The sequence below is a fragment of the Anabas testudineus genome, chromosome 15 (assembly GCF_900324465.2).
Source record: "Anabas testudineus chromosome 15, fAnaTes1.2, whole genome shotgun sequence".
Taxonomy (NCBI): Eukaryota; Metazoa; Chordata; class Actinopteri; order Anabantiformes; family Anabantidae; genus Anabas; species Anabas testudineus.
This window is the reverse complement of record NC_046624.1, coordinates 16,567,898-16,581,745: the sequence shown is the minus strand read 5'-3', so window position 1 is coordinate 16,581,745 and position 13,848 is coordinate 16,567,898. Positions and strand designations below refer to the sequence as shown.

General features: G+C 41.7%; 1 protein-coding gene across 2 annotated transcripts in view; it reads right to left on the bottom strand.

Moving 5' to 3' along the window:
- The window catches only part of slc8a1b (solute carrier family 8 member 1b), a 103,185-nt gene extending 89,668 nt beyond the window's left edge, over window positions 1-13,517 (bottom strand). Inside the window, exons 1-4 of one of the 2 annotated variants that reach the window (XM_026354093.1) lie at window positions 12,908-13,517; window positions 4,543-5,469; window positions 3,092-3,256; window positions 1,247-2,037 (exon numbers count right to left, since the gene is read on the bottom strand). In XM_026354093.1, coding sequence (XP_026209878.1) covers window positions 1,247-2,037; window positions 3,092-3,256; window positions 4,543-5,418 — 1,832 coding nt within the window. In that variant the 5' untranslated portion in view covers window positions 5,419-5,469; window positions 12,908-13,517. The remainder of the gene's footprint in view (window positions 1-1,246; window positions 2,038-3,091; window positions 3,257-4,542; window positions 5,470-12,907) is intronic. The other variant, XM_026354092.1, reaches the window with a different exon arrangement.
- Between the last annotated feature and the right edge of the window lie 331 nt (window positions 13,518-13,848).

Here is a 13,848-nt window from a genome sequence, read left to right as displayed (position 1 = left end):
ACACTTTGTTTTTTTGTTTTGTGTCATTACAACCTTTATTTCCAAACAGGCGCTGGAAGCAAACGTTGGGTTTCCAAGGAAAATGACTGCAGCTAACAACTCCAGCGTGCCAGCTACACACATGCACAGCATCCCCCCATAACTAAATGATTGTCCCATATCAAATTCAACATTCAACCAATACACAACAGCAGATGTTTCTGAACTGGATCAAGCTGTCAATTGTAGGAAACTTCCAAAAGATCTTAAGACAAAACACATCCTTGTTCTCAGCGGGGGGGCAGTGTGAAAGCAGCTCAAGGTGAACAAGCAAAGATAAATTACAGAAACTTGTGAATTCATAGACTAGCTGAGAGCTAAATCACCACTGTGGTAGAATACATCCTGAAATATGGTCAAATAGCAATCATGAACTTCTCCATGAGTCACCATCAGATAATAAGGTCTCTGCATTCGGCCAAAAAGAGCTCTGAACTTTGATGACAGCATTTCACAGCAGGGATCCTTAAATAGACTTCAAGTCCTTTGGTAACTGGCTGTGTGAGTGGTTGTTCTCACACAGTATAAAGGCACCTAAAAGGCAACTGGGATTTTTTTATTTAAAAATGAAATCATGTATCAATATTAAGTTGTTCACTGTTGCTTGAGCTCTTGTGGTGTCTTCAGCAACCAACTTCCTCTTTTAAAACCAGCCTTACAAACAGTCTTCAACACTTCTCACTAAATGTCATGTACGCAGATGTACATCTACTTATCATTCAGACCATCAACCTTCTAGGAAATAACCCAGTTTCTAAACTTCTTGGCTTCTTGGCAGCTTTCAAGCTAAACCTGTTGTGCTGACTGTACAGCAACACAGGCGGTAGAAATCAATAAAACCTACTGAAGACCAAAACAGCAGCACAGCACAATCCAAAGCAAACAGGAAAGAACAGACTGATGAAGCTAAAAGTAGTGGATGAAGGAGTCAAAGTATAAAATAGAGACAAAGTAAAAAGTGTAAAGGGATGGGGAATTATTGGTTTTGCTGAGTCCCCAATGAGAAGTCCGCCTCGCCACTCATGGTGACCACCACATCTCACTCACACCCGCACTTTCTCACATCATCGGCATTAACGATATAAACTTCACGCTGTCATAGAGCGTGAAAAGTAATAAATAAATCTCTGCATGAATACATTTAACAGCTAGTCTACACCATCAGGATGATTACAATTTAAAAGATGCATTGATCAAAGTTACTCACAAGATCTCGTCGTTCTGAAACTCCAGGGTGCCGTGAATGTCTTCGAAGTCCTCTCCGCCACCTCGCGCTGTTCCCTCCACCGTCTTGTATGGCAGCATGACCACGCCGCGAGCTCCCGACGTCCTCAGCACCTTGACTTCCATGGTGCCAACGCTTTCGCTCACATGGCATACAGGCTCCTCGAACGTAAAGATACCGGCGTGGTCGTCATCAAAGATGGTAACGGTGGCTGTGGAGGGTAAGCCGAGACAGGCCACCGAGTCCACGTGATTAGCTGATTCGCCTTCTTCTGGCTCTTCTCCTTCTGATGTCAACACTTTGACATTGGAAAGATGAATCAAGAAGTTTTCATCCTCCTCAAAGATGTCATCATCTATGATCCCCACGCGGATTTCCTTCAGCGTCTCACCAGGCTTGAACACCACCACACCCTCTGTGAACTCGTAGTCTGAGCCAGCATTCGCTGTGCCGTCTTCCGTTCGGTACTCCACAGAAATGGTTTTGCCCAGGTCGCCACCGCGCCGCACCACATTCACTGCCACCGTGCCACAGTTCTCAAGGCACTGGTAAGAACCAGGCTCAAAGAAGATCTTAGAGATGGGGTCGTTCTCGCCAGCTTCAGAGCGAACCTCGTGCATGCTGACTGCCTTTCGTGCCTGATCGGCTGCATGCTTCTTTAAGATGTTTCCAGCACCTGTCATCAGTCGGGTGGCCTGGCATCGATAGAAAGCGCGGCTCTTCTGCTGCTGGCTCAGGACTTGGTAATTGGCAAGTTCAATGAGTTGTTCCACCTGGTGAGAGGAAATTGAAAGCAAATAGTGTAAAAATGCATTTGCATGTCAATATGTTTATTGGACACGGTGGAGTGTGGGAAAATGTATTTTTATGTCGACTTCTCCAATCGAGTAATACACAGTTTTGAACAGCTTGGTCTAGCTTGTCTGGATAAATAAGATTTAATGGTGTGCCGTCTGGAAAAAGTCTAAATTAGAACCAGTCAGAGACCAGTGATCTTACAATGAGTCATGGTGCAATGTCAAGTACAGTGAAATTTCTATTAACAGTGTCTGTGATTTAGTTACATGGAGGAATATGCAACAGATTCATCAAGGCGTTATGAGGTCTTGCACACACTTGTACATGATGTGCAAAATAAAACATGAACAGCTTCGTAATTTCATAAATATTAGAGATCCTTCTCAAACGAGGAGCCATGTTTAAACCCACTTGACAACGAGCATCATCCATCATCACAACGAATGTTAATTCTGAACCAGCAATAACAGGAGCACTGAGTATTGTATATTTGATGGCTGCAATGTTTTGTTTTGTTTTCTTGAAATACACAGGTTTGCAAAGTTAGAAACAGCGGTATAAAAACAAAGAACAAGAAATGGATTCTCATTTTGATTCTAGGTTTTGTTGTCACATTCAAGATATCAGTTGAAGTTTGGAAGTGGGCATGGGCCTACTATGCAAGACTATGGGAGCACACGCCACCACTCTTTACTAAATTCCAGGTAACACTGTCTTAAAATGAACATTGACAACCAGCCAATGTCTAGCATTGGTGAAATAAATCCTATAGGTTTGCTACTAAGGAAGATAACGTGGCTAATTGATGAGCTAACATCAACTACTTTTACCCTAATGCTGATTAAAGTGTTAATGGAAGCAGATAGAAAGTTTGTCATCTGTTGTTGCTTATTTTGTCATTTTATTTCCTATACAGAATAAAAACAACACCTAGAAAAACAGCCCTGACAGGAGCAGCAGTGACAGTGTGTTCTTCTCGTCACACTGCCACCGTACTTCATGTGAGATCCTTTTGAATTTGCTACCCACCTCCTTGTCAGGATGTTTCTGTTTGAGCTCCTTTAGGATCTTGGCCATGTCTCTCCGGGTCTCTTCCTCATCCAGATCCTTCTCATCTATATCCAAACCCAGCGGCCCATCCAGGAAGTCGACACCATGAGAGTTCAGCATCTTCCCATCCATCTCAATGTCAACCTTTGAAAAACATAGCAATGCAGTGTCACATGTGTTGCTCAGTTTTTGGCATTGTCTAAATCATATCACATTTAGTGTACATGTAATTATGAGGTAATAGCACAGCTAATAATATACATGTTAATATGCTGGTTGTCTGTTTATGAAATTCACATTATTCTGCAATTCTAAAGGAAAATAAATTATTCAGATGTTCATAGAAATGCTCTTTGCTGTTGAGACAAGCTTGATTGATAAAATGCCTTTGAGCTCTTTAGACAAGATAACATGTTGAAAACATCTAAACTGTTGGATTTTACTCACAGGAACACTGTGGAGTTTAATTTAGCGTTTAGCCAAAAATCAAAATGAAAGTGTTGTTCATGTGCTAATAAAACACTGTCTAAGAATCTCAAAGAACTGCTTTCAAGTCATTTTTAACTTTCAGAGATAGAGACTCTAAATTAACTTATGATGGCAAATAAATGTAGCACCGGAGTACTGAAAATATGATTAGATGTGTAATGGACTGCATAGGACAAACCAGATACAGACCAGACAGCATCAGATAGTAGTAAAACAGGAAATTAAATAGTGACAATACTGAGTATTTGTGTGTATGTGTTTGCTGTAATATGCTTTATACAGTAATACTAGTTTACCTTGGCAGAATTCTATTCAGTAATGTAGATAATCATTTCAGATCCACATTACTCATGAGCTCACTTCCGCCTACATATCTGCTCCTTTGTTTTTCTCCACCTCAAAGACAGCTTAATTAATTTTCACCGGGCGACTGTTTTCTAAATGATGTGCCTTTGGGAAAGAGAGTTTTCAGCATGACTGTTAATATTCTTTATAGGACATCAATGACGGATTTGTGAGTAAGGAAATGCCTAGAAAAAAATCCATATTTAGATGAGATGTGTAATGTTTATTAGAAGTTGCTGTTTTTCTCTCTACAGCATCTGATAATGTATTATCATTAGTTATAGTGGCACTGATGACAGTACAGTAACACAGTATGTGTTAAGTAAGGTTGCAACTATTTTTTATATTTTATGTTAATTGATACTTAAGTTAACTAACCAATAAATAATGATAGATGCATTTATTATTTACAGATGTTTTGTTCAGAGATGCTTGCTATGCTTTTAAAAGCATACAAAGCACCATTTAATTGTGTTACTGTTTAAAGGATCCCAAACTTTTAGTAATCATGTATGGAATTTTTGTTTTAAACACTTCACGATTGTCATATGAGAATGAAGTAATAGTACTAATAGTAGTAGTACTTTTAAGCGTACCTTGGAAGGAAGTGGACGATCGCCCTCGGTTTCAATGATCATGCCACGCTGCTTGCCAGTGCGGTAGCGCTTGTACACATATTTGTAAAACAGCAGGCGGCGGTCTGCAACCCATGCGAACACCACACAGATGGGGAAGAACAGGAACGTGAGCAGCCCCTCCCACACCTGCACAACACCAGGCGAGATCACGGACAAGATCAGGTAGAGCCAAATGTAAGCGAAGATACTCCAGGTGGCTGTGACGAAGAAGACACGGAGGTGCTTGACCTTCCTCGTCTCGCCATCGGGCACAACATACACACAAATCCCGATGATGACAAACATGTTGAACGCTGCTGAGCCCACAATGGTGGAGGGGCCTAACGTGCCGGCATCAAACCCATGACCTATGATTTCTATGATGGACAGCAGGATCTCAGGAGCTGAAGAGCCCAGAGCCATGAGGGTGAGATTGGAGACAGTCTCGTTCCAGATCCTAACAGTAGTGGTGGTGGTTTCTCCATTCGGTTTCTTGATGGTGATCTCCTTTTCCTGTGATGTGATGACCTCTATTGATGCCATGAAACGGTCTGCAATAATTGACACACCCAAGAACATGTAGGCCAGAGCTACGAAGTAAACCGTAGCCCGAGCTACCTTGTCACCAAATGATGGATTTACGGGCTCCCAAACAGGAAGGAGAACCCCCTTTGTGCACTGCTCAGCCTTGCTACATTCAGTTTTATTGGTCGACACCGCCGAGACTGAGTCACCCAAGCTCGGTTCAGGAGGGGCACCAGCCAGTGAGGGATGAAACTTAAGGAGGAGAATCACCGTGATGAGTGCTAGCCTGAAGGCAGGGGACAGGAGGGAGGAGTGATCCCAGCGGCCCATGGTGACGTCCTAACCAGTACTGTGAGGTGACAGTTAATGAGGATCTCGAACCTTTAGAGAGAACAGAGGACAGGAGGAAAGGACACAGGTTAGATCATCAGAGACCTGGTGAACATTGTTTGCATGAAGAGGGCTGCTGTTATATTATAGTTCAACATTACCAGTAGGATGGCAGGTAGGTTTAACCTGTGGGTCTAAAAATAAATACCGAATGTAGAACATTTTACATCATTTCAAGGAAACATGCAGATAGTGTATACAGTAACACAACTTTGCAGGTTAATGAGGTTTATGTATTGTATCTAACAGTAAACTGCATTTTCTGGAAACACTGACTAACAAGTTGGACAAAAATTATAAAATCAACAGCCCAGTTGACTTGAGAAGGCTTGAAGGACCATAAAACACAACATCACAAAAAATATGTTTCAACTAAGATGTTTGCATAGCTGGTCAGAAACAGCAAGTTCAAATGACCACACCAAAGACAAACTCCTACTCCTGAGCTTTCCAGGGAGCAGCTCCTGAAATATGCCCACCACATCCCTGTAGCAATAACACCCTGCTGCACATCGTGTAACCAGGCCAGCAGTGGCTTTTGCAGATAACTGACTGGTTGACTTCTGTCGACAGCACAAGCTTGTAAATTAGGTTACTGTAATCCAGCAGCTTTGTTACCAGTTGGTCTTTTTTTTTTTTTAGCCTGAATTGTATTTCTGAAGCTGACGGATAAGATAAAGAAAGCTGCTTGAACATGTAGGAATGCAAAACCAAACAACATTTCACAGTTTTGAGACTTGAACAAATGGCAACATTAAAAAATGCCATATCGCACTTTATCAGCGTTGCTCTTATTGCGCCTACACTGAGGAGCTCAATAATCGAACTGACCAGGAGCCAAAAAGGAACTGTAGCTTTTGGTATTTTAGGTTTCTGACAATAGTGTGTTTTTTTCATTTAAACCAGTCAAATCATTAAAACATTGCGTCATGTTGTGTGTTTCCTTAGTTGTTGACAAAAAATGACTGACAACATGAAATGACAAGTTCACAGATCTTTTATCATAGAAACTATAACGCTAAGACGTCAAATCATTTAGTTTCATTCATTAACTTTAACACAAACAGAGGCCTGTAGTCCAGCACATATTCAGTGCAGTTACCACATTTAACAAGCTTATTGCACATTGTTGGGTCATTTCCATGGGGACAATGATCTATCTGAATACAATATTTATGGTTATGAGACTAGACCATGTGCTGAGAATGCTGACATTATGGGGTAATTATACAGTATGTGTCTGATGTGTCTGTGTGAAGGTGTGTAAGTATAATACTGACAATAATAACCTTTATTTATATATGTAGGTGTATTTTAAGAACAATAACAAAAAGAAATTGATCCTTATGATTCGTATTTTAGTCCAGCCCTCAAAGACATCTACTGTACACACATCCTCTCCTGAGGTTTTAGAGGATAAAAAGAATAATACTGCCACAGAACAACAAAGCTTCCATACAGACTTTCTTTGTTTGTGTACATATCTCCTCCATGCGTAGGAAAACCAACGAGCTCTGACTTGTTGACATCCACATTTCTGTCATTAAAATGTTCTCTACACCTTAATCCGCAAATGAATCCACAACAATCCAGTAGGACGGGGTCAGAGGGTCAAAGAGCACCTGTTGGACCATCATGTAGAACTGGTCCTCTCTTTACTGATCCTCACAGGTGGATAAACAATTACCCAAAAAAACTTGTACCACTTTAAAGAACTCTTAAAGAGAGCTCATCACACACACACATCCCTTTTAATCAGAGATCAATAACAAAAACCAAGACCAGGAACACCGATCAGCTCTCCTCAAACACACTTCTTCCACAGTCCTGCATGCCAACATCCATTTCCCAATAATTAAATGTCACACTCTTACAATATGTGCAGACATAGCACAATTTACTGGACATCAATAGTTACATCAGTACACATTACTCATTACAGATGCAGCTGTAAATCCTTAACGATATGAACATTTCCTCTAACATTACATTCAACCAGGCCAGAAGATGACACTATTTTACCTAAATAAACAACACTGGACCCATCTCCATCGGTGTGAATGTTCTCTCTTCATCAAGATATCACACACCAGTATACACTAGAGTGGTGCTTAATGTTGTTAACAGCCACTTGCTACATAAATCAGTTACTGTGTGTAATGCACAAGCCGTCCACCAATGGTAAAATTAAATATTTGGGTTAAATAAACCGTGTGTGACGAGTGTTCGGTGTGTTATGTGAACTGAGTGAGCTCAGCTGTGATGTGAGAGCTTTTTACTCAGATGTTAAGAAAATCAATTCTAAACAAAATTACATGTTTACTTGATTAAACTTCAATTCAGCGAGCTCATAACCAAACAGTTTCCTCGGAGCGAATGCAAGCCAGCAGCTTCTTGCCTTCTATGGGCTTCTGCAGCAGTCACAAAAGGCTTTGTGTGGCATGTCCAATTGATCAATAATTCAGGGTGCTGTGGGATTTGGTTGTTTTCACTTAGGGATGTCATTTTTCTAACCGTCTGATGGCTAAAGAGCATTCCCTCTATGCCAGCTGTTGAGAGAAGTGGTGTGTACAGTAGATCTTAATGTGAGGCTCGTAACTGAGTTCTCGTGTTGCGTCATTCATACAGCAGCTAACGGGAAAAAAGTATACAGAGGCTGACATTGTTTTTGAATTGATTATCGTCACTTGCTGTTCAGTGGTACATGTGGTGCTGAAATTGACTGCAGGTCTAAACACTGAATATTTTGCAGATAGTCACACGTCCTCTTTTCCTAACTGTCCGCCTAGCTCCTACCACAACAGTTAAACAGTTAACAGTACAGTAATGCTGCGTACCTAAAAATCAGTTTATTAATTGTCACAAACACAATCCTTAATAAACCGTGCATACAGAATCCTGATTGTGTTACACTCCGTCAGGGGATTACACTTTAGACCACTTAAGATAATTACCAGTTGTAATTACTAGAGCTATTGTTTATAGTTTTGTTGGGATGTACAATCTGCAAGAACATGTGACATGAACAATTATCAGCAACTTGATAAACGGAAAAAACTGATGCCCTCAGCACCAAATGCAGAATATACCACTATGATTGTTTCTCGCTTTAGGACTTTAAGACTTGGCTCCATTTTAAAGGGAACATAAGACAAGCTAACCAAGTTTAGCCAATTTAACACCACATGTATCACCTGCTGCCACCTGGAGACCTACAAAAAATAAATGAATAAAACAAACACAAAACCTAATTCTAAAACATATATGTTGTTTGTTTCTGCCAGCAACCAGCAGCAGTCTAAAGCCAGACAACCATCAAAAAACATTCAGTTCCTCTGTGACACATTCAGATTTTCACCCATGTGTTGTTATTCTAACTATGACGTCAGAGGTACTGTAATGTTAACAGAGTACCTATTTTAAGTAACTTAACATTTTCTTTTTAAACATAACAAGTCTTAACAAATAAAAGCACAATGCATAAAGTTGAGAAACTAAAACCATGTGCTGCACAAAGACAAGCAGCTCCCTCCGGCCCTAATGCTGTCGTTCCTCATGAACCTCTGAAGGCAGCTGATCAGACCAACAGGCCGAGAAAGAGAAAGCAGACATGAACCCTCTTCCTTGCTGTTCATCTGAGACAGAATCATGTACTGTAATTATCATCATTACAAGTGATGTGGTAAATTAAATAAAGAGTATATGCTGAACGTGAGCATGCAAATGAAAATAAAAGTGTATGTTGCAAGAGAACGCTAAACTAATGTCTTAGCAAGCTGCTGTGAGGAGCAGCCTGTCCGAGACACATTTTCATCACTGTGGGGCAGAAGGCATTGATAAAAAATTTAAAACGGCAAGTGAAAGAGAGCCAAACAAGTATGGAAAGGTAAATCGAGAGGGGAGAGGGAGGGATGCAAAGAGAAAGAGGCTGACGGAGAGAGATGCAGTAAAATGTGTGAAGGAAAAGCAAACAATGACAGATGCAATGAAAAGGAAAGACAAAGGTAACCAAATGTGTTGTCAACCTTCCTGATTGAATAAAACCCAAAGGACAGAGTGTGAGAGAGCAGAGCAAAAAGAAGCACACACACACCCACACCTACACACACAAATACAGACTAGCCCCTGCAAACAACTGAAGATTAATAGTGCGCGTTTACAGTCATTAGAGTGAGGCTGAGCTCTTGGAGCCTGGATCTGCCTCGCAGCCCATCCTCAAGCCAAGATGTCTTGTCATATTATTTCACTCGGAGCAGAGGAAATGATCAGCCACTGAACTGCTTCCCTGCTGCATGTCACTTTGTTTGTCTATGCACCAACATTATCTGTCTAACCAGGATGTGACAAAGGACATAAACATCTTTACACATAAAGCTACACCTATCAAAACCTTTGCATTATAAATTGGTCCACTGACTTCATGTGATCTGACAGGGGCCACTCACTGAGGATATTCTTACCCAGCAGGTTCCCTCAGCTCTGTGGAGCATTTTGATTCACTCTGTCAGGGCCCCTGTTTTCACCTGTTATCAGTGGAAAAAGCTCTGATAAATCCACTATATACACCAACCTGCTGACAGGCAAGTTAGCAACTAGCTGACAAACACAACGGAGCATTTAGCAGCTCCCATATTTCCATTCCACTCAGTTCAAGGCTGAATATTAGACTTAGTTTGTTAAGAGGACAGAAACATGACTGCAAACGAACACTAGTGCTGTTCCGACTCCTGCTGGATGCTCGTCACGCTGTTTATTAGCTCATATATAATATCTTTATAATCTAATGAGGCAAGTTGTCAGTCTTTACCTATCAGAAGTTTGTTTTCTTTCTCTGAGACAAGTTTATACTCAACTAGATAAAATATAATTAAGTTTACTGTTAATGTCTTCATGCTTTACCATACAGCACTGAGCTGTCCTTCCACATTTTATCCCTGGACATTCAAGTTTTGGGAGATTTTACCAACGCTGTCTTCAAAGACACAGCAAAACATACTTTATATTTTCAGAGGCATGTGTATCATTTTCCATATTCATGTTTTTTCATTAAAGCTGCAGGCTCTGAAGAATACAGAGGCTACCAGATGTCTCCCACATCTGGTAGCCTCTGCAATACGTTTTGCTCTTTGCTCTGGTTTTCCAGACTTAGCTCACATTTCCTGTAAATCTTTTTTTTTTCAATAACGGACTGGTTTTGCTTATCAGGAATAAAAACATGACACTTGACACTGCCCCTACATTTCTGCTACCAGCTCTCTACCCTGTGGAGCGCCACATGGTGTACTGGCCAATAAAGGCTGCCAGTGACTGGTCCAGTTGTTTATAATACTTCTATTAACATTAACACAGGCACTGAATCATATGGAGAATCACCTTCAAGTGTAATGCAGCAGTCTCTATGTTGCACGAGGGGGACAATTTTATGATAAAATTATGATAGTTTTGTTTTTTCTCTTTAATATTTACAACCCTTGTGACATTTGACAAAAATAAAATCACGTTCAAGAACAAAATTGGCGAAAACTATTTTTCATTTTCTCAATTTGTCCATTTCACTTGTAACTTTCACGTCACGTTTCTAATGTGCTCCTTCTATGTGATGGCCCTGTTTACTGTAAACTGACGTGAACAGGCTTCCTTTAACAGAAAGAAGCAGAACAACTTTTAGGTGCGTGGGAACAGATCTGGGTGAAAATTATTTTTAAACTAATCTCATTAAGAAAAACAAAAATCAGTGGCTTTATCAGAGAAATTAGGTCAAATTGAACCAACTTCTCAGGTGTCTTTGTAAGGTTTAAGCTTTATATTGGGGATGTTATAATGTTGTTTGGTCTGCTTTTATAACTAATTAATTAATATTATTAATTAATTGTCGTTACTATGTATAAAGAACTATAATTAATAAGTCTGGCAATAATCTCACAATGGTTATTGCTTTTAAAGTATTCACATCACATAACATATACAGGTCATACAGTTTATGACCTAGGATACAGTAGCTATAGGATGCAGGCCTCCTCCCTGCTTAATGCAGACCCACAAAGAGGACGACCAATAGAAGGGGTCAGATTTTACTGGAATAAACATGACTTTACTGCTAACCTGAACCTGTCAGGTTGTGATGTTTCATTCTCAGCACAAGGTCTTTGATTTAGTCAATAACCAACTGCATCTCTCTTCAAAAGGTAAATAAAGCAATAAAAACATCTGGCTGCTTCTCGATTTTCACTGTCATCGTTAAATATTTCATGTCACCCACAGTGGATGAGCTACAGTTTCTCTGTCATGCCCATAAAGCCCTGACTGAAGTCAGCTGGAAATGAATTGCCTGGAAAGCCTTGATGGTACCTGCCTGGTGTTTCCACAAGGCGCAGCCTTTCTACGGCCTCTCTGCCTTCTACATTATCCTTTACCTGACGTAGGAAGCCTCACCACTGTTTAATTCGCCTTTTATAATATCGTTGGACATGGAAGATAAAGAGTTAAATAAGGTTCTCTTATGATTTCCCGTTTAAAACTTAAAAAAAAAAGAAAAAAGAAATCAAGTGATGCAGTTCTGCTTGATTCAGAAAAAACGCTGTGGGACTCGGAGAAGCCCCCTGAAACTCAACCCTGGAGTCCGGACTCACATCCCCCTCCCCAACCTGCTCTGCACTCATGTCACAAGGCACTCCATCAACCTCCACCTCAACCTCAACAGCTTTGCATTGTTCGGCGCAAACGATGAAGACCTGCAGAATTGCGCAAACGTGCGTCTGGACCAGTCATCCTCTGCAGGTATCAGCGTCCCTCAGGGCACATTTTTGGCTGGACTGCGGATGTTTGGTAACTTCCACACTGGGAGCCTGTACACGGTGCGAGCGTGGCTCTCTGAACGTGCTCTGCATCACTAATTATTATTCCTTTAGCAATAAGCGAGGCGGTCACACTTAAACATGCATGGGAAGGAGCGGGGAGCAGGGAAAGAGGGTGGGAGTGAAGTGCGAGAAAGAAAAAAAAAAACTGCGCCTCCAGCGTCAATAAGCAGCCTCTGGAGTCGGAACCGGTTGCTCATTTACCGCAAATCAAATTACAAACACCTTCCACCGCACCCAGAGATTTCTTAAGCAGCGGTTCCCATCCCAGCCTAAAAGCAGAGAGGAGGAAAAGCGCGGAGTGGAAAGTGTGGTGGGGGAAGATGATGTGAGGAAACATCGTCTCCACATCGCATCCAAACCTTTCCGACGCATGGCGCTTTGAAGTGTCCAACTGGGCATCCACGGGGCGACACTGTCCCCCTTTCACCCCATTCATTTCATCTCCCTGCTTCACAAAACACTTGCTTTCCCCGTAAAACGCCGCGAATTAGAGGCAAAGACCCCCAGCATTGATCATCATTAGCATCATTCTCCCGCTGAAAACGCACCCAGAAGACTGCAGAATGTCCTACCTTTCTATCCGGAAAGTGTCCACAATCCAGAGAGGAGCCGGCAGCAGAACAGCTGTGAGGCTCGACTAGTAATAGTTGCAGTACGAGGAGTGAGAGGAGTAGTAATAGTAGAGGTAAGCTAGTAGTGGGGAATGGTAATGCAGACGCAGGGAGCTCTTATACAGCAGCCAAGACGGCGTATCCACCAAGCGAGACGCACAAAAGGAGGGGAGAGGAGTCCGGATTCCCATGCACTGACAGTTTTCGTTGTTGCTGTTGTTGCTGATGTTATCTGCTGCTGCTTACTCCTCGTTTCCATGCATGGCGACCTGAGCGTCCTGTAGGATCTGTTGAGCGGAGCGGCGCTGTATCAGCAAACCCGCATTTGTTGGGACAAGGCGCGCAGCACGGCGGACTTCTTCCTCATTCTTCCCTTCTCGTTCCCCCTCTAGCTCCGTGCAAGTGCAGGAGAAATAGAGAGAGCGAGAGAGAGAGAGAGGGAGTGGGTGGGTGGGTGTGTGTTTGTGTGGAGGAGAGGGGCAGAGTGGAAGAGTGTGTGAGAGAAAGAGAAAGTCTGTGTGCGTCTGAGTGTGAGCAGGTCCACACAGGTCTCTCTCCTTCGTCTGCTTCCTCACACACCGACTGAAGATCAGCTCGCCACCCTCCTCCTCCTCCTCCTCCCTCTCTCTCTCTCTGCTGTGAGTGCGCGTTTCTCTCCCACCTCTGTCATTGTGTGTTTATTCAATGGACATCTCTCTCTCTCTCTCTCTCTCTCTCTCTCTAATACATATCCTCTCTACCCCTTTTTTATTCATGCACACTTGTTTTAATACAAACATTAAAAACGTGTGTTCACAGTCATAAGGTGAATTGTGTTTTTAACATCTAAACCAGTGTTGAGGAACTATAAACCATAGTATAGTTGGGTTCGTAAGAAAATGTAATTTTATCTACAATTAACT